Source organism: Lactuca sativa, chromosome 9 (genome assembly GCF_002870075.4).
Source record: "Lactuca sativa cultivar Salinas chromosome 9, Lsat_Salinas_v11, whole genome shotgun sequence".
In the NCBI taxonomy this organism is placed as follows: Eukaryota; Viridiplantae; Streptophyta; class Magnoliopsida; order Asterales; family Asteraceae; genus Lactuca; species Lactuca sativa.
The window spans coordinates 52611709-52633951 of record NC_056631.2 but is presented as its reverse complement, the minus strand read 5'-3'; the positions used below and the strand labels follow the sequence as shown (position 1 = coordinate 52633951).

At 31.9% G+C, this 22243-nt stretch overlaps 2 protein-coding genes across 3 annotated transcripts; both read left to right on the top strand.

Moving 5' to 3' along the window:
* Positions 1-9656: 9656 nt before the first annotated feature.
* Positions 9657-11830, top strand: LOC111921217 (F-box protein SKIP23). Of its 2 annotated transcripts, XM_023916788.3 has the most exons (3): positions 9658-10042; positions 10149-11406; positions 11610-11830. In XM_023916788.3, the coding sequence occupies exon 2, from the start codon at positions 10203-10205 to the stop codon at positions 11400-11402; it is 1200 nt and encodes a 399-aa protein (XP_023772556.1). In that variant the 5' UTR covers positions 9658-10042; positions 10149-10202; the 3' UTR covers positions 11403-11406; positions 11610-11830. The 2 variants fall into 2 exon arrangements, with proteins under 2 accessions (XP_052623307.1, XP_023772556.1); XM_052767347.1 differs by having other exon boundaries at positions 9657-11406.
* Positions 11831-13971: 2141 nt separating this feature from the next.
* LOC111921219 (high mobility group B protein 9) lies at positions 13972-15725 on the top strand. Its single transcript, XM_023916791.3, has 5 exons — positions 13972-14198; positions 14355-14433; positions 14703-14865; positions 14961-15301; positions 15380-15725. Exons 1-5 carry the CDS (start codon positions 14059-14061, stop codon positions 15491-15493), a joined length of 837 nt encoding a protein of 278 aa, XP_023772559.1. The 5' UTR covers positions 13972-14058; the 3' UTR covers positions 15494-15725.
* The last annotated feature ends 6518 nt before the right edge of the window (positions 15726-22243 follow it).

Below are 22243 nucleotides of genomic sequence, written 5' to 3'. Positions count from 1 at the left end.
AGTTTGAGTCCAGACATACCCGAAGGTGTATCCGAATCCCTCAAACCAAGGCTCTGATACCAACTTGTAACAACGTAAATTTTCAACCAAATTTTTCATTGTAAAAATACACAAAATTCATCCATTGTTTCTTTCAAGAAAATCATAAGTGTTTCAATGTCAACAAAATATCACAATCATAAGTCAAATCCCAGAATCCTCCACGTCATCACGAACGGATGTGTACAATCACGCCAGTGCCTTCCCGCGATCCTCTGGAGTACTTGAAACACATAACACATAACACGGTAAGCACGAAGCTTAGTGAGTTCCCCCAAATACCACATACAACACATTAACCACTTGAGGCTATAACTCTGTAAGACCCTCGGGTCAATGTTTCTTAGTGGGACCCTCCAGTCCCACAGCTCTGATGGACCCTCCGGTCCTAACTCTGTAAACTCTGAATAATGCATAGCACAAATCACATAGAGATAATTTAGTATATCACATTACACAAATAACATATAAGATACTCTGTCACACAACTCTGATTACCACTCTAGGTTATCATAGTGAGAAGACTCACCTCGCAGCTAGTAGGAAATGAACACACACTCGAGAATACCGAATTAGCCTCCGCCTAACACATTAGACAACCCTTTCAATCAATATCCCTCTTTTCCTCATTTACACCTAAATTCCTCTTTTCTCTTTCTATTCTCTTGGATGGGTAAAAGACCATTTTACCCTCCATGGTCTCAATGTTCCTAATTGCCCTACTCTCGAGTCAACAGAAGCCAAGATGAGTCAGCCGCCAAGGTTGACCTAACTCGTCGAGTGCACTCAGGTGACTCACCAAGTCCACTCGCATCCTCTGAATTCTTCCTAGCGTTTCACACGGCTCGTCAAGTTGACCCCCAACTCGACGGGTTATCACTGGGTCACGAATCACTGGGGCAACTCGATCCGACTCGTCGAGTCGTCTCATAGACTCGGCGAGTTGACTTGTCTCGGTGTCTCAAACGGACGTCTGAGGTCAGATCTGCGACTCCAACCTCTAGATCTAACCTCCTAATACCCAAAATTCACGTAAAGGTTCGATCTTGACGAACATGCAAGGCACAAATGCTTCATAACGCCATTAAAAACCCCAAGGAAGGTCAAATGCATGGGGACTTATCTCTAACTCAATAAAGTTCGAGACTTTGGACCCTCAAGGTCCTCTCTAGTCCAGATCTGAGGTTCTAACCACAAACCATACCCATATAGCTCTAGAGCACAATATGTTGGGAGAAAACCCTAAAAGCTTCCCAAAATGGGATCTAACGAACACGAAGCCAAGATGAGAGCTTTTTACCTCAGAATAGCAGCAAATGACAGAAGAATGCAAGATCCACAGCCTCCTCTTTATTAGATCTACCAAACTCTTCCAATCTTTCCTCCAAGAAGCTCAAGAATGCTCAAAATGTTTTCTCTCTCCCTATACCACAGAAAGGGCAGGTTAGGGTTTCTTTCTATAAAGTGTGGCCGCCCAAGGAGGCTATAAGTGCCTTGAAATAGGCTCCAAACCCGGGAATTTAGGGTTTCTCATCCCAGCGCCTACTCGGCGAGTCTACCCTCGGACTCGTCGAGTAAATAATTAAACTCACGTGTCAAACCCGCTTCTACTCGGCGAGTCATAGCGCCAACTCGTCGAGTAGATCAATGATCCTAAAAAATAAATAATGAAAATAGTACATGATAATCCGGGTGTTACAGTTTTTATCTCGTACACACCATCCCAACACCAATATGGTGAGTTGTGGTTGTGTTTTTCGTTGAGGTGGAAGGAAACAATGAAGCCCTCCATAGAGAGGACTCCTACGGCCTTATATCTACGAAATGGTCACCACACCACATTCATTTCCATGTTTTTTTTGAGTTTTTTTTTCAATAATTATAAATATAATGAATATAATATTAAAAAACATAGCATTTAAACAAAAACATAGCATTTAAAATGAAAAAAAAAGACATTATAAGACCAAAAATAGTTACATAATCTTTTTAATTTTCTAAATACATTACTTGTCAATATCGTTAGCATCACAGATATGATATGCCAAGTCTTGTCGAAGTTGCTCGTGTTTTTGTGTAACTTGAATATCAACGACTCTATGCGAATATTTCGATAAACCTGGTAGAAACTACACGTGTCCGGACTCCGTTGACATATATTGTGCAAAATTTTATCATTTATCTTCCATTATCATGTAATGCATTATGATGCATACATACATTATATGTCATAGAGTTTTTGTCTCATATGGCCGTGCCACATGTTTTACTATGTGTCACTTCGAATTTAGAACTCCAAAGACACGTTCCAGATCCTTACATGATGCTTCCTATATTCTCTTGAAGAATTTTTCTCTTGATTCCATTAGTTATCAGAATGCCTTCAAAAATGTAGAATATGCATATTCGTTTTCATTCACTGTGAAAGAAGCATTTGGTGCCTTTCCCGACAAAATATCATTGAATATTGGTGACTTATCAAGAATGTTGATGTCATTATTAGAATCCGTAACTCCGAAAAAAAAAGCATGCCAAATCCATAATCTTAGTAAGTAACTGCCTCTAATACCAACGAAGGTGTTCCGTGATGACCACTTGCAAATTGCCATCTCCACCCCTAGGGAAAACCATGTTTCTCTTCATGTTCTGCATATCATGCAATGAAGATTTCCATAAATAAACGTCACTAAATGTTTTAACAACACCTACTGACAATCTATACAAACGTTCTCTTATAGTTCGTTTAGACATTCTCATATAATCATCAATGGAATCAGGCGACTCCTCATAAACCATCAACCGAATTGCACCAACACATTGTTGCAACCATGTAAATCCCCGCCTACCTCTAGCATCATATCTCAATTGGAAAAAAACTATACTTAACCATATATTTTATAGGTAAAAATATGTATTTATTTTGTATAAATATATAGTTAATATGTATAAATATGAAAGAAACGATACATGTTTTCCAAGGTGTTGGTTATCCATAAAAACACATTCATACTCAAATGAAACCATCATTTGAATTCCTTTGCCTTGTAAACATGATTATCCACAAAGTAATCGCGATATAGACGTTACTGTCCTTGCTTGCGATTTATGTTTAACCTTGCGCTTCTTATTAGTACAGCGGCTACATCTTCTTCTAATAGCTCGTTAATGTAATACTCGTATGTCCTGGTGATGAACATATCATCATCATGGAATGATGAGTCAAATGGATCTATAAATTTTTTGTTTGAAATTTGTATAAAAAATACGAAAGATGAGACTTGTGTCTAAAAAAATGAATGAGGCTGTGTTATATATATATATATATATATATATATATATATATATATATATATATATATATATATATATATATATATATAAGGGATAAAGAATATACATTAAAGCTCCACCGAAGCTTAGTTACTAAACCTCTAAAATATGTCGTTTTAACTTAGTAATAATACCCGATTTGCTTTTTCACTTAGTAATATACCATCCACAATAACATTTATTTCCTTCATTATCGTTGTACCATCTATGTTTTATTTCCTCCATTATCATTTATTACTTCATCCCAACGAACATTACTGTTTTCCATTGTCACGAATGTCGAAGATAATCAATATTCTTGCTTCCTTATCAAAACTATTGCGTCGATCCTGAATCTACATCTTCATGTGTTAATCGTGAATCCCTTAATCACAATTTTTATATAGTAAAAAAAAACGTATTTTCATGAGGTTTAGTACCTAAGCTTAGGTGAGTCTGTAATGTATATTCACTTTTCCCATATATATATATATATATATATATATATATATATATATATATATATATATATATATATTCCAGTTTGACCATTTGGAACGGTCACACGTACGTTGGGATATAAAAGGGAAAATACTGGCAATAGTCAAAAAATGGGGGGGGGGGGGGTATTTTCAAAAATTAGACATAAAAATGGACTTTTCTGGATATAGACATGCATTCCGCGGAATCTACTGTAGCTCCGCATAATGGCAAAATCGTAAATAAATCAATGTATTAAAAAAAACAGTAAAAATCCATTCCGCGGAGCTATCTCCGAGGAATGAACTCATTCCGCAGAGGTAGCTCCGAGGAATGGATCTTTAGTGTTTTTTTTTCCACATCAATTCTTCAGGGTTTAGATTCATTCCCGCAACTAATTATTTTTAAGAAAAGATTATCATACTATTATAATCTTTACTTGAAAATAATTAGTTGGTTAATTATTATAAACCCTGGAGAATCGATGTGAAAAAAAAACCTCAAGATCCATTCCGCGGAGCTACAGTAGATTCCGCAAAGCTCCGCGGAGCTACCTCCACGGAATACATGTTTATATACGAAAATGTCTATTTTTATGTCTATATTTTGAACCCCCCCCCCCCATTTTTTGACTATTGCTAGTATTTTCCCATTAATTTTACACGTTGAGACGTCTCGAGATGACAACGATACTTAACACAACATGGAGCCGAGATGGTGTTCCTCAACCCTAACATCGTTAAAGGTGTCCAAGCTAGTCACTCAACCACATTGAGACCATACTACATACCCTTAAAACATTCTATTATTTGTATATACGAACCATTCAATAAGTTTTAACCATAATATCGCATAATCTTTTTTAGTTTCCTATCATTATTTGAATCTAACGAGTTATATATATATATATATATATATATATATATATATATATATATATATATATACTTATAAAGCTAGCATTTTTTCTTGAATCTCATGCATTTGAAACCCCCTTTTTTAACTAATGCAACTCAAAAGTTTTCTTAATTATGATTTAACACTCAAAAGTTTTATAACTTATATTATGTTTAATTAGCATTTAGTGAAAAGTTTACTATAAAAAGACCAATCTTTTGTATCTTTTGTGTTATATAAAATCTTACATGTAAGAAGGATTTGAAGATGTTGTGATTCAAAAGTTTTCATATAGTTGAAACATTCACGATCCAAATATGATAATTTAAAGAAATTGGTCATGTTGCATCGATGGTAATTGTAATATGATTTTTTCTTTCAACCAAAGCAAACGAAGTTTTTCTATTCTTTCTTTATATTTAGTTTCTCATTTAATCTTTATATGTGATTTGTGTGTATTACTTAATCTTGAATGTGACTCTCCAAACATCAATGTTTTGCTTGGAATATCTTTTCGATTCTTCTTTTTCAAGAAAAATATTTTGATTGCAGGTTAGTGAAGAATTGCCATCAAGTTTCTATAGTTGAATAGTGTTAAATGAATAAAGAAGATTCATAAAATGAATATAGGGTTTTTTTTGTTTGAGCAAAGTTGACAAATGTTAGTTTCTTCTTTTGATTTAAATGTACATTTATGCAACATCTTTATTTATATATTCGACCACTCAATGCTCTTATTTATTTGATTGTAATTTTTCTATTTTGATTATGTTTATTTTCTATTATTTTTTTGTTGGCTTATCCTACACAACATATTTAAAAGACAATATTTAAAAGATAACATAATTTTGAACATTTGATATGTAATTATGATAGACTTATCATGATATGTTCTTCATATGAAAGTGATTTATCCATATTACTACGATAAAAATTACATATGACATTTACGAATATATATATATATATATATATATATATATATATATATATTATATGTGATTTGTTTAACATGTATATGCACATATATATGTTATAAATTTATAATTAAATATCTTTATGTTTAACAATTGAAGAGATTAAAATGATGTATTAAAACCAATTATTTAGACGAATATAATAATAATAATAATAATAATAATAATAATAATAATAGTAAATATAAATATACATTTCCAAGTACCTAATCACTAATAAATTTTTAATTTTCTTTCTTTTACAAGGTTGTAAAGTTTTGCTCATTAAACACATTAATGTATTTGAAGAGATTTGTGATTTAAATATGAAGAATTAATATAAATGTTATAATAGATGTTTTCGTGTTTTTATGTTATTAAAAGTTATAGTGTTTATTTATTATATTTTTTATTATAAGTTGTATATATATCTTTTTTAATACAAATGTTATAATAGATGTTTTTCTATTTTTATGTTACTAAAAGTTGCAGTTCATATTTGTTCATACGTTTTGTTACCCGTTATATTATCATTCATTTGATATATAATTTTCACAATTTTAAACAATTTATAAAATTATAAAATAATTGTATATATCACAATGACTTAAAAATTAAACTATAATGTTTAATAAAATTAATATGTTAACTATATGTTTGCTTTACTACTAACATTTTGTTTCAAAGTAGAAATATTAAATAATAATTTGGTAAAGCTTATTATTTTAACTATATAATTCTATTCTCGCGCAACGCGCGAGGATTCGCCTAGTATATATATAAGTTCAATAGAGAACCATAATTATTGGTTCTTCATGGAACCAAATATTTTTTTCAATTTCTAGAGCTTATTCTTTATCGAAAAAAAAATCTAAAAATATCTAAATTCATATATTAACATTGTGAATGTGAAAAATATTTTTCGGATTCACCGTGTGAATCCGGATTTACGTTGTGAATTTTTAAAGATTCACATTGTGAATTTGATGTAAAAAAAATCGAATTTTATATAATTGGAAAAAGGATAAAAAGTTATGAATTTCTGTATTTTTAATTTTTTTTTTTATAAAAAATAAGTTCTAAAAGTTGAAAAAAAGATAGGTTCCATGGTTAATTATGGTTATCTATTGAACCTCACCCTATATATATATATATATATATATATATATATATATATATATATATATATATATATACACACACACACATAAGTTCAATAAAAAACCATTATTAATCAAGGAACCAATCTAAAACGTTAGAACTTAAAACAATCAACGGTAATAAAAATGGTTGTAAACTTTTACAATGGACGCACATGCACTGAATTATAACAAACCCACTTCTTCTTTTTTCGTTCAATTTTTTTAGGCCATGTTTCTTATCGAAAAAAATCGAATATACCATTGTTTATGATTTTTTGTCATCTTTCCATAAATATCAATACTGATATAAAAAAAATATTTAAAAAAAAAACTCTCTTCATTTCTTTGTTTTTTGAAATGTTAAGACCTATTCTTTATCGAAAAAATTTAATAAATATATCAAAGTTCTTATTTTTTGGTACTCTTTAAACATAAGTTCAAATTGATGTAAAACAAATTAGTATAGATTTACAATGTAAAGAATAGTAAATCAGATTCACATTGTAAATGTTAAAATTGAAATATTTACAGTTCTGATTAACATTGTGAATCTGAACTGATCAAGGGTTTTTTTATATTATGTTGATATTAATTAATAGAGGACACAAAATTGAATTTTTTTTGGTATAATTAGTTTTTTTAGATAAAAATAAACTTAAATATTGAAAAAAAAAAAACAACAAAATGAAGTGGGTTGTTTTTCGAAAAAAAAAATTATTTTTTTATATATTAACATAGATCTCTAGGGAAAGAGGACGAAAATCGTGAACAATGGTATATTCGTTTTTTTTTTCCGATAAAATACGTAGTTTAAAAAAAATAATGTAAAAAGTGGGTTTTTTGGTAAATAGGTGAATTTTATGGTATAATCCGATGTATATGCATCCATTGTACAAGTGTACATCCATTTTCTTGGCCATTGATCGCTTTAAATTTCGACGCTCACGATTGGTTCATTGGTTCCTTGTTAATAATGGTTGTCTATTAAACCTCACTATATATATATATATATATATATATATATATATATATATATATATATATATATATATATATATTATGAATTTTGATATATTCGTTTTTCCGATAATAAATAAACCCTAAAAATAAGAAAATGTTTTTGTTGTAACCTGGTATGTGCATGTCTAACCAAAAAGACAAAACTGCAGAATTGGTCATTATGGTATGTAAAAAACTTTGGATAGAGTCCAAAAAGATTCTGATTTGCATGAAAAGTCCAAAATCAAGAATTTCCTGCGTTTAGGTCCAAATATACCTGAAATAACTGTTTTTGCCCTTTTAATTTCTTTTTAGTATTTTTCATATTTTATTTAATCTTTAATTGATTCGAAATAAAAAGAAAATAATGGACTCATCCATCTCTTTGGCCACCACAATAAACACACACTCGCACATATACATACGTTCGATTCAGCTTCATGGTGACTTATTCATTTTATCTATAAACTTGATCAAAATTTAAACCAATATTTGATAAAACTCATTGACAAAATAATCGTTATAAATCTTCAAAGTTGCATATCTATCTGATAAAGAATCATATAAAAACAAAAGATCTTCTATCTTTCATTTCATTTTGCAAACAAATCAAATTGACATTTTGATCCAGTTTCAAAATCCTACCACCGGTGAATTGTTCATTAGAAAGATAAACTTAAACAAACTTAGTAACGATAAGAAATCATCAACAAAAAACATATATATTGTTGATCTTCAATATGGATTTGTCTCTCTTCCCCACCACTTACGAATCAACAATCATTTGAGTGTGTATATTTGTTTATGTGTTGAAGAAGGAGGAGATTATCTCGGAAAGTCAGTGCACCTTGATTTCAGATTCAACACATACTTTTTACAATTGAGACTCACAAACAATTGCACCTTGATTCTAGTGTTGAGGCTTACAAAAAAACTGTAGGTTCGACCGTGAAACACTTGTAGTTGTTGAATGATCTGATAAGGATGGACGGTCAACCACCGGCGTCTCAAACGTCGATCAAAACCTTACCCAACACCACCCTCTTCAAACGAGACCCCAGTAGTGGCGACTCTGAAAGCCCTAGTTCTGTGGCGGCCATCGTTGCTTTGTCTTCATCTGGTAACGTCATCGATTAACAAATATTTGCTTGATGACAATGAGCGAGAGAGATGAAAGGAAGATGTAGTTGATTTTTTAAAGAGAGTAGGGTTGGGTCGGTGCTGTTGATGGAGGAGATGGTACCGGTAATAGAGTTTTTTAAACCAAAAGTATGAACAAGGTGGAGAGAGAGAGAGAGAGAGAGAGAGAGAGAGAGAGAGAGAGAGAGAGAGAGAGAGAGAGAGAGGGGTCACCGGTGGGGTGGGGTGGATAGGCACAATGTTTTTATTTTTTATTCTTGTTTTAATAAAGTGTTTATAATAATATGAAAAAAAATACAAAAAATAAATGAAAAAAGTAAAATTATCATTTCAAGTTTATCGCGGACAAAAATGGATTAAAACCAAATGAAAATTTTGATTTTGAACCTTAATCTAAAACATTGTAGATAACATCCTATCCAAAATTTTTTACATGCCAGCCAATTTTACAGTTTTGTAAACCAAAAATATACAACCTTGTATTTAGACAATGGATAAGCCCACTGCAATTTGCACATTTCTTATCCTTCAATAAGCCGATAGATTGATGATGGCTGGGCCTTGGCAAAAGAGAGCGGGCTTTCAAGAACTATTTTCATGCAATCAAGTAATCAACCTAAATCTTATCATTCGAAACTCGAAAGCAATGCATTTATAATCAACATAGTCTATGTAGGAAATGAGACATGAATATTCGAGGCAAAGTATAATATAAAGATTAATAGGATAATTGGATTCGATACCAAAGATTATAAATTTTTTAGATATTGATTTCTGAGAATATGTTTCTGAATAAAAAAAATATTTGATTCCAAATATAATTCGTATAAATTTAATAATCTGCCATGCTATTAATGGGAGGATTCCGAATGTATGGATGGAGGTATATTTTGGCCTAAAATGGCGATCCTCCTCCTCCCTCATCTAATAAGTGCACAACACCTTCCCCTTCATCCCTCAGGGAAGATTACAAGAGACAAGAAACAAGATCGAATCAGTGGGGCGCCTTTTTGTAGGTTCACCCCCCTGATTCTTGTTCAGACTCTTCGTTCTTCTTCCTTCTTTGCAGGATCTTCTCAGGTACGCACAATCTGCATTGGAATCCCATAAACTAGTTCCGATTCTGCCTTTTTTATTTTTCGAATTCGTATAGCTGGTCAAAATCTGATTTTTGATTTGGGTTTAGAATTTGAGTTCCGCCCAATTCGTGGAAAAAAAAAGCAGGGTTTAACGGGAAAAAATGTCGATTTCGGTGGATTGGTCGGATCAACCTCCGGAATTGCTTGAAACAATTGCGAAGGAGCTAAAGATTCATCAGGATTATGTTCGATTTAGAGCTGTTTGTTTAGCTTGGCGAAGCGCGACACCAAGAATTCCTAAACATTTACCATGTCAACTGCCCTGGTTAATGCTCCCTCGAAGAACAAATCAGAATCCACAATCAAATACCCGAAGCTTTTTGAACGTCTCCGATGATAAAGTTCACCTTATTGATCTGCCTGAAGATTCTGATAGCAATCGTCGATGTGGATCTTCATATGGATGGCTTGTGATTCTCGAAGAAACCCCTTCAATTTCAATCGTAAACCCATTAACCCAGGCCAAACACCACCTCCCACCATTATCATCATTTCCAAACGTAACATCCTTCGAGCCTTCTGAAATTGGGAAAGAATACACTCTCAAAACATCAGAAGGCGAAGTATATACATGTAATTCAAAAGAAATGCGTGATTCATTCATCAAAAAGGTGATCTTTTCTTCAAGCCCTTCAAATGAAAACATGGATTACTACGCAGTAGCAATTCTAAATCAAACCGGTGATCTTGCATTTTGCAAGAAAGGCGACAACTGTTGGAAATTCATAGATGATGCAAATTCTTTCTGTGAGGATGTTGTTTTTCACAAAGAGTGTTTCTACGCTGTGAGTAAACATGGAACAGTTGCTATATGTGACATTACTGGATCATCACCAAATGTTTCCTTTATCGAAACCCCAAGACAAGTTGGTGGCGATATGCAATATTTGGTGATATGGGAAGAAGAATTATTGTTGGTGACTCGATATATGGAGGTTGAATTTAACATGGATCAACATAAAGTTGATATTGTGTATAAAACTACTGATTTTCGAGTGTTTAAGTTGGTTTTAAATGGGCCAAAATGGGAGAGTATGAGTGGATTGGATGGGTGTGCATTGTTTTTGGGGGAGAATTCTTCCATGGCGTTTCGTGCTTCTGATTTCCATGGTTGTAATGGGAATTGTATATATTTCACAGATGATTATTCTGAGTGGAATTATGATGGTGCTAATGGGGATCATGATTTGGGTATTTATGACTTGGAAAATGGTAGTGTGGTAGGTTTACCGGGTTATGAAAAGTTGTCCAATGGACGTCGATGGCCTCCTCCAATTTGGATTAGTCCAAGTCTACATTAATCACGTAAGCTCTCTATATAGAACATAACAAGTTGCACTGTGTCTGTCTGATTGGACTAGAACTGATACCAATGGGACAAAAGTTGCAATCTTTTGTCCTATCCAAAAAAGGTGGGACATAGGATTGCTTTTAATCGGTTGTCAGTGTAAAAGACGTGAATGTGAATGTCTGTTATCGTGATGAGGATTTGTGTTTCTTTTTGGTAGGAGGCGTGAATGGTTTAACGAGGAAAGTGACGAGATAAATGTGGATGATCATTTTTCTAAGCTTGGTTGGCTTTTTGTATGATATCTAAAGTTATGAGAGTTTTTGGTAATGAAATATTGTTATTTCTTTCTTACTTGGACTATAAATTGCTTGACGTGTGATATATGAAGTTATAATCGAATGTAAGGAAAGAGGAAATTGCATCGTGTTCTATGTTTAATGTTGATGTGAGTCCATTCAGTTGAGTTGATGAGAGACAAATTCGTAACAAATTTAAAGAAATTATTTATGAATCTTTACACGTTCATCGGTTTAATTATAAACATCAAAGGTACAAAAGGCTAATTCAAAGGCTTGGAATTTATCCCTTGTGAAATTGTGTTAATTATCAAAAAAAAAAAAAAAGAAAGAAATTTTGTCGTATCTAACAAAGAAACCATATAATATAACAACAGATCTTTTATACTCTTGATAATATATATATATATATATATATATATATATATATATATATATATATATATATATATATATATATATATATATATTTAGATCGAAAATGCTGAATCGGCTCTTATATTTACAATTTATGACCGAACATCCATATGAGATAATGATAATCCCATTAAAAATTTAAGCCACTCAATGCAGCTCATATTTCAAAGGCTAAATAAATTTAATTTTCGAAAATACCATACAAAAATCAAAAGATAAATTCATACAATTTTTCTCCCTTTTTTTTCGGACCACTATTTTTTACAGAAATTCCATAAAGGCTACGTATTGTATAAGTATATAAGTGTGCAATTATAAAAACAAAAATAGAGTATTTTCTGTTTTTGTTATTATTGCTAGCTAGACAAACATATACATATTCAAACATATAATTCGTTTGCAAATTTGATATTTTTTTAACAAACTTAATTAACATGTGATATTTTCTGCCAAAACATAAACTATGATTAGGTCTGTTCAGTATTTTGATAAAACGAAATTATCTATTGTCCAATTTGAATTAGACTATTTGTTCATATATTTGAATTTTTTTAGATTGATTTTAAATAAAACCGAATTATTATTTTTGATTTCAGATTGGTTTTGATTTAAAAAATAAAAACCAAATTGTTCCAAAAAGCCGAATAATAATATATTATTTATTAATTTTTAATATATATCTATAATTATTTATTAATTTAGTGATTAATTTTCACAAATCAATTTGAAAAGTCTCACCTAATAAAAAACTTTAAAATGCATATTCTTTAAAAAAATATCTATAAAATATAAAACTATAATACATGTTTTTAATAGTTTATAAATTCTAAACCAAAATTAAACAATTTGCTTTTGTTTCTTCTATAATGTTGGCTAATATTATAATTATATGTGATTTTAAAATGTTTCGTTTTTTTAAAACCAAATTATAAAATCATATACAATCGAATTATAACTTGGATGGATTGAATCGAATTTGAATTTTGTTTAAACTATTTGGATCTATTTTTTGAAAACCAAAATTAATATGGATTCAATTGATTTGATTGGATCGAACTGATCCATCCAAATGAACACCCTAACGCCTAACTATAACGGAACATCAAGTAATAAATATAAATTATTCACACTTTAAATATTCATGAATTGAATTAGATTAAACAAGTATTAAAATAATGGTATCAGGATTAAAGTTTGGGTTAATGTCATAAAAACCATCAAGTTTTCAGGGTTTTGTCGGTTTTGCCCAAAGTTGAAATTTATGTTCGTTTTTACCCAAACATTTTCGAAAAAAATTTCGGTTTTACCCTTTTACCGGTGATAACAGGTTTTCCAGGTTACCATTATATTAAATTCGCAAAAAACCCTTAAGTTTACCATTTTTTTTGCATTTTTATCCTTAAGTTTATAATTTTTTTTACACTTTTACCCCAAGTATGTTTTTTCATAATATACATATTCATATGATTTTTCTGCTTGAATACATATAATATGAAAAAAAAATACATATAAGGTAAAAGTGTAAAAAAAATTATAAACTTAAGGGTAAAAACGTAAAAAAAATTGTAAACTAAAGGGTTTTTTGTGAAGTTAATATAATGGTAACCTGGTATCATCGGTAAGGATAAAACCGAATATTTTTTGGAAAATGTTAGGGTAAAAACAAACATAAAATTCAACTTTGGACAAAACCGACAAAACCCTGAAAACTTAAGGGTTTTTGTGACATTAGCCCTTAAAGTTTTATGCCAATAGAACCAAGATAAAATTTTTATTATTATTCCACGGGAAAAAAAAACAGTTACATAATTAAAACAAAAGTTGTCTTATTAATTGCTACCAGAAAAATCCGAAATATGTAGCTATAAACACTTATCTCTTCTTTCACATGTGTGTGTGAGTGTAGTGTGTGTATACATGAGCCGGTGACCCTTTGATGTCGCCGGTCGGAAAATGTCACCAGCGGGTAGATTTGGCAGTGATGGTGAGTCTTATCCGGTGGCGCTGGCATCCCATGAAGGCGTCGTTAAAGACTCCTCTCTCTTCTGGGAAACCCTCCGGAGCTTTCACCGCTTCATGGGCACCCCACTTATGTAACACTCTTTCCTCTTTTCTGTATTATTCTTTTATTATTTGTTATTAATTTTACGTGACCGATCATTTCGATATTAACTTTTTAAAACCACTTAATTTGAAAACTTCGATTATTATATATTAATGAGTACTTATGTTTCAATTTAAAATCATAGGGTTCCAGTGATAGGAGGAAAGGAGCTGAATTTGCATGTCTTGTACACAGAGGTCACCAAGAGGGGTGGTTTTGACAAGGTGCAACTTTTGTTTTGTTTCTTTAAACATGACAACTTATAACTTTAGTTTAATATCTAATTTGGTAGTAAAAATCTGATAATCATCAAGAAAAGGTTTGAACATTGTGAAAAAGTTTCACATAAGATAATATATATAGACCAATTAAGTTTGATGTCATTCTTTGTATTTAATAAGGAAAGGTCGCAATTTGTATAAAGTTTGATAGTTTTTACATATTTACTGGTATGTATAAATTACTCATCGCTTTTGTTTCAAGTTGTATATAGGTTGTAAGATTAAAAAAATGGAGGGAAGTGAGTGAAAGTTTCGGATTCTCCACAACGACAACAAGTGCTTCCTATGCATTAAGGAAACGTTACATGAAATTCTTGTATCACTATGAAATCGTTTATTTTTTGACATCGGAATCATCCACACATTCAGACTCAGGTAAATTTATGTATACACACATACATACATGTACCTTTACATTCATCTATCATGCGTAATTACGTATATATATGTACATATCCCCATACATACAGGTGGTTTTATAACTCTGGAAGCTACGGGGATAATTGATAACAAGTTTGAATACGGTTATTTAGTGAGAATGAAGTTGGATTCAGAGATCCTCCATGGAGTACTTTATCATCCACAACACAACAATGTCGTCATTCCAAACATGGACTTGACTACTTCAAGGAAAAGAAGAAATCGGAGAAAAAGTGGAGACCCGACCCGACCCAAAACTAATAGAAGCGGTTACAATTTCTTCTTTGCAGAAAAGCATGCCGAGTTGAAGTCAAAATATCCCGACAGGGAAAGAGAGTTCACAAAGATGATTGGCGACTCTTGGAACAACCTTTCGCCAGAAGATAAAAGCGTACGAAAAAACTGATTGCTATAATTTCTTACAATTTATTTATTTTGAATTAAACCAATTATATATGTGCATATTTAGGTTTACCAGAAGCAAGGATTGGTGGATAAGGAGAGGTATCAAAGGGAAATGGCTGAATACAAAGAAAGAGCTAAACACTTGAATGTTGAACATGACTTGAGGTTGATGGAGTAAAACTGTTTTTTCTTTTCTTTTCTTTTTCTTCGAGGTAAAAGGATTTGTATATTCTTGAACGATGGTCAACCAAAATGGCATTAAAATTATAGTTTTCAAAAGGATTTTGATTCGACTTAAGTCTAGGTTTTTATTATGGTAAACTACAATGGCATTAAAATTGTATATTCGATTTTGATAGGACATTGTGAAAGCTTAAAATCAGAGTAGCAAAATCATATTTGTTTGTCTACTCATTGCTTTTGTTTTTTATTTGTGCTTACCGGCTAGTTTTCACATGTTAGTATATGTAATTGTTGTATGTTCGTGAGAAGTTGTGGTTTGGGGAAAACAGACAATCGAAAATGTGTAAGTGATCATAGGTAGGGTGAGTTTGATAGAGGAGATAAAATGGGATTTCATTCTCAATGAAAGCGGATAGAAGAATTTTTAGTAACTATATCGTCATATGGAGGGCTTTACCCCAGAGGCGGAGCTTGAACAATTATTTATTTAGTTACGTTTTTTTTTTTTTTTTTTTTTTGGGGGGGGGGGGGGGGGGGGGGGGGGGAGCACAACCCCTCCTAGCCCTTACAATGCTCTACCACTAATCCCGATAGTTAGGATGAAGAGGAGCTTGGAAGAGAAGGGTTACAAACACTATAGTTAATAATGCATAACATCCTCTCATATTTATCGTTTTGTTGAGGGGTGTAGCAACTATATGTTACTCCCTTTGATGCCTACGACGTAAGAGATCACATAGATAATACCTATAACGATCCCACTACAAAACCGATGAACAATGAATGGAAAATAGAGTCCATTGTAAAAATATGGATGTATTCGACTATGTCTCAGCAACAATATGTGGCTGGCATTCTCACTAGGGCTAAGATGTTTCATTGCCATCCTTGAAGCATTCATTGGGTCCACCTATAGCATATCTCACACTTTACCATTGTGACATCCCCATTTTCACGGCCAGAAAAGACCGATTTTGTTTATGTTTTATAAAAATCAGAGTACCTCTTTTAATAAAAATGTTGCGGAATTTGTTCCCAGTAAAACATGATAAATACGTTATCAAAGCATTTCCGAAGAAAATTATTTTTATTCATTTTAAAACATTTGGGATGTCATCGTCAATACAGTAACATAAGCATAAGCAGAACTTACATTCATTATCACTAGTGATTTATATCTCCTTAATCTCTTAGTGTAATGTGACTTCATATCAACACCTGTGATATAAACAAACTGAGTGGGTCAGGTTGAGAAATCTGGTGATTACATAGCGTTTTCAACCCACAAAAATATAATTATTATGTTTAATCATCAAACAATTAACCCAATTACCCATCCCCATTATCTTCTTTACTCTTAAGGATCTACCTTAAGATTCAGTTATTCCTTGTTCATTCATTCCTAAGGAGTATCCTAAGGAATCGGCACTAAGTCTGCATAGTCGCCAGGGTTTATCTCGTTTATTGACAATATTATTTTCGAGAGTCCACTCGTAATACCTGTCAAAGGGGTTTTTAGAGTACACCTGGTGAACACATCGTTCATAACACCTACAGATTGCGAACCTGCTAGTGTTCCACTAGACTATCTAGAATAGTCTATGTTTATCATCCATACTCTGCTAGATGACGGGGCATCGCTTGGGTCATCGTTTGGCTCATCATTTTGGCTCATCGCTTAGGTCATTGCTTCGCACCATATTTCATCACTCATATATCATCGCTCATCATTCATCTCATCTTTCATCGTTCATCATTTATCTCATCTTTCATCGTTCATCGTTTATCTCACCTCTAATCTACTCGTGTTTTACACAACACATTTTGTAGATATAAAATACATATACATTTTAGATCATTTAAAACATGTATAAAACGTTTCATCCAACATAGACAGCAAGTATTTAGATATTATACACACATAGCACGTAATTTATATAAAATACTTCATATCTATGTGTAAGATGAAGTAACTATGCACTCACTTGATAAGGTGGCGACTCGGTACTCGGACATCACTTCGTTTACTTAAAACAACTTCCTTGGACAAAACTTAGTATCATTACCACTAGAGTTTAGTCTAACGTTAACCGCGACTAATTAATAGTCTAGCTATTATTACTATTATATAAATGTTAAACAACACTATTATATAACTCATAATAATAGCCCAAATAATTATTTTAAGGTCCTAATAATGTTACTATAATTAATTAGAAACTATATTAAAAATAGTGTAGGCGTAGCTCACTTACAACGGCTTTATAGAAAATCGAGTTTCGCTTGGAGCAGCGTTTTTGAACCGAAAGACTCTTCTTCTCGAAGCCGTCGGGCGCTCCGGGGCTTCCGCCTCGTGCTAGGGAGGTTCCTTAGCCTTTTCGGGGGGGGGGGGGGGGGGGGTGTTCGGGGCTAGATAGAGGTTCTAGAGAGAGAGAGGGAAGTGATGGGAGGTGTGAGGAATGAAGAGGGCTTCACCTCTTATTTATAAGGGGCTGGAGGGTCACTCTTGTCGTGAGTTTTATGAAGCTCACATCGTGAGCCAACTTAGGCTCCAAGTCTGTGTCTGGTGCTGACACGTGGCATCGCACACAGGGTAGAAATCAGCCGATTTTCAAAAATTCATAACTTTCGTATACAAGCTCCGTTTTCGACGTTCTTTATATCCACGCGTAGGTAAAAATATTATCTACAAATTTCATTTTGGCTCCGTCGGCTAATTCTCGATCGATCTTAAATTTAACAGTAGGAGGAGATTAGACAGTTAAATAACCGCGAAGAATTCGTAACTCCTTCATACGGACTCCGTTTTCGACTGTCTTTTTATCGTTGAGTTCCTATTAATGAGATGTTCAACTCTCATTTAGGCGACGTAGGCCAAAAACCACTCGAACTAAAATTCGAGTTTCGGGTCGTGCAATGTTGTGCCAAATCTTAAAAAATTCATAACTTTCTCATACGAAGTCAGATTTGGGCGTTCTTTTTTTGTATGTTCTCGGTTTAACGTATACTACAACTTTTGTTTATATCACTAAAACTAAAACGTCATCTATCGTAAATTCACTAGTTACGTCTCCCGGTGTCGTGCCGGTTTTGCCAAAAAATTTCGATGGACCATAATTTCTTCGTTATAACTCGGATTTCGGCGTTCTTTATATGTACGGAGCCCTTGTAACATATACTACCACTTGGTTAAGATTATTCATTCTGGATAGTCTTTCATAAAAAACTTATTTTTGATGCTCATTGTCTATAAATTGACTAGCTCGGATCTGCGGGCGTTACAACCATAGTTTGGCCGACGCACTTGAGTACCTCACATTTACATTCACCAGACCAACGTTACTTTTGTGTTTCAACAGATCCATCTATACATATATGATCCAAGGGAGTGACACATACATGCTCTCAAACACATTTTACAATGCAAATCTTTGAACAAAATTGACTTTATTATAATGCTGGTATGATCATTTTATCACGTCATCTTTATCTTTTTATTTTTCTAAAGACACTAATATAGCTAATATAACGCTACACGTTACAAAATAACAATGTTGAACAATATTAGCATATCTAAAATGTATGAAATATTAGAGTATTTAACATGATAATACATATGAGGTGTATCCATCAAATTAATTATTATGATGTTAAACATTATGATAAATAAACTATATGTAGTAAATATAAATCCACATTAGTCAGGTTTGCAACAAATTTGAACATTCACTTAACAACCATTCATAAGAATAAAATGTAAACAATTTTATTAATGGGTACATCAAATACAGGGAAAAAAATACAGTGATTAAGTGTGAACAAAATTAAAAGTTCTTTATTCTTTTAAATCAATATCCTTGTTGATAATTGTACAAATAGATAAATTAAATAAAATGGGAAAATTTGTGAGATGTTTTCAAGTTAACGGAGTGGGCTAAAATGTATACAAATGCTTACAATTTTTAACCCTATACATCGTTTATATAATATAAACTTGTTATTTATTCACAATACAATTTTTTATAGTCAAATTTAATACATTAATTATATATAGAAACAAAAAAAAACATAAAAGGGGGAAAATGTTGGCATCTTGACCTAAATAACAAATCACAAACCTTTTTCATATTTATTGTTCTCCTTTATTTTATTACTAGGATACACCTTCGACGAAAATATAAAAAGTTAGAAACTCATATACCTTATTCCATCACAAATCACAAACCGTTTTCATATATATCATTGTTCTTTATTTTATCATCGGGTTACACCTTCGATGAAAATATCAAAAGATAGAAACTCGTATATTTTATTCGATCACGGTAAATTACAAAACTTAAGAATTCATATAATTTATTCCAATATGGTATCAGAGCAAGCTAAATAAATGTTAAATTGCTCTGATAACATATTGAATAACTTTATATTAATCCTTAACTAATATTATTAAAGCACACTCATATCTAAGCTACCAATATATATTTACTGTCACCTATGTGGGATGAGGACTATAGATCTGAAATGATTTCTATCTAAAGATTTTATGGTACATAATGTTTGCAACAACTTATGCATCCTTAGTATCCTAATCAATACTTTTTCTCAAATTTATTTATAGGTCGTTTCACTTTAGAAGCTACAGGTATAATGGATAGCAAGTTTGAATACAGTTATTTAGTGACAATGAAGGCGGATCCAAAGACCGTCCATGGAGTATTTTATCATCTACAACACAATGTCATCATTCCATATAACATGGAGTTAAATACCTCAAAGAGAAGTAGAACAAAGAGGAGAAATGGGGCGAACCGACCTGACCCAAAACTAATCAAAGCCATTACAATTTCTTCTTTGTAGAAAAACATGTTGAACTCAAGTCAAAATATACCAAGAAGGAATGGGAATTCACAACAATGATTGATGAGTCATGGAATTGAACAACATTTCACCCAAAGATAAAATTATATATAAAATTGATTTAAAATAGTCTCTTAAAAAATAATTTTAGATGATTTTGAATACAATTTAAACCATTACATTATATGCAAAAATAGGTTTATTAAAAACAAGGATCGGAGGATAAGGAGAGGTATTAAAGGGAAGTGACCGAATACAAAGACATAGCTAAACACTTTTTGAAAATTACTAGAGGTTTTCTATTCCTTTTTCTAAGAAGTAGATGAAATTATTTGTTTTTTTATCGAATCGAACATACGTTTAATCAACTTTTACAATAGATTCCCTAATTTACTCACATATATCATTAACCAAGTTCAATCTATAATATGTATGAATTTATAATATGTCTGAATTGAATGAGCAGCAGTGACAACTCTTAACTAATATATGTGAAACATGATGATTAGCGAACCATTTCCTTTTTTCTATATTATTATATGATGTAGTGTCATGTGGACATGTAAACTAAAAACTAAATCGATATAATTTACCCACTAAACTTTACTCACATATATCATTAACCAAGTTCAATCTATAATATGTATGAATTGAATGAGCAGCAGGGACAACTCTTAATTGATATATGTCAAACATGATAATTAGTGAACCATTTTCTTTTTTTTTTCTTTATTATTATATGATGTAGTGTCATGTGGACATGTAAACTATAAACTAAATTGGTTTGTTTTATATTATATTCACGATGGAATGTTGGCGGTATAAAAGACAAAAAAACCATAACATTATACAAATTACTATAAAGTATAAACACAAAAGCAAAAGTTAAGAATTATATAGATATAAACAATATGGTATTAGAGCTGGTTAAAAATAAAACAAACTATAATACGATATGATATAAAATTATACAAATCTTAACATATTTGATGTATATGTAATGACATGTATAAGATAACAATATTTCTTTTCAGCGATCTATGCGGGATTAGAAACTGAAATGGTCTCTACATGTAAATATTTGGATAATGACTTGAGAAAGTAACGTATTTTAGCTTCCGGTCACATTTGGTACTAAACTTTTTTTTCGTGATGTATTAACCATTGAACTTGTTGAAACGTGTAAATGTTACCCTTATGATCTCTTTTAGCCGGTTATGAGGGTAAAATGTTAACAATTTCAAATAACTTAAGGGTAAATCAAACACGAAACAAGTTCAATGACTAAATGTGAATAAAATTGAAAGTTTGTTACCCTTTCAAGTCATTATCCCATAAATGGTTCTAAATGTTATTAATGATGAGCACAAACGATATGGAGGTCACAAAAGTGAGGATGTTGTAATAATTGTGTGATATACATTTATTGTATATAGTACCAGAAACAACACTTAGAAATGCAGTAGGAGCGGCTTCAATCACAAAGAGGCTGAAGGAAAAAAAATATGGTGGTTTCAGACATATGCGACAATTTTCACTCCAGAAGGTGGAGACAGTCGTTGTAGATCGTGCGAGGAAGAGAACATATACTTAGGACATAGGCGACTGTTTTCACTCCAGAAGATGGAGACGGATGCTATGAAGATAATACGATGTTAGATTTAAATGAGGTTTTTCTCTAATCAAACCTCATGTCGTTGTAAAGAGAAAATCCTCATTTAAACCTCATTTAAATGTTGGCATCTTGTCCTAAATAACAAATCAAAACCCATTTTCATATTTATCGTTGTCCTTTATTTTATTATCAGGATACACCTTCGACGAAATTATCAAAAGTTAGAAAACCATATACATTATTCCATCACAAATCACAAACCGTTTTCATATA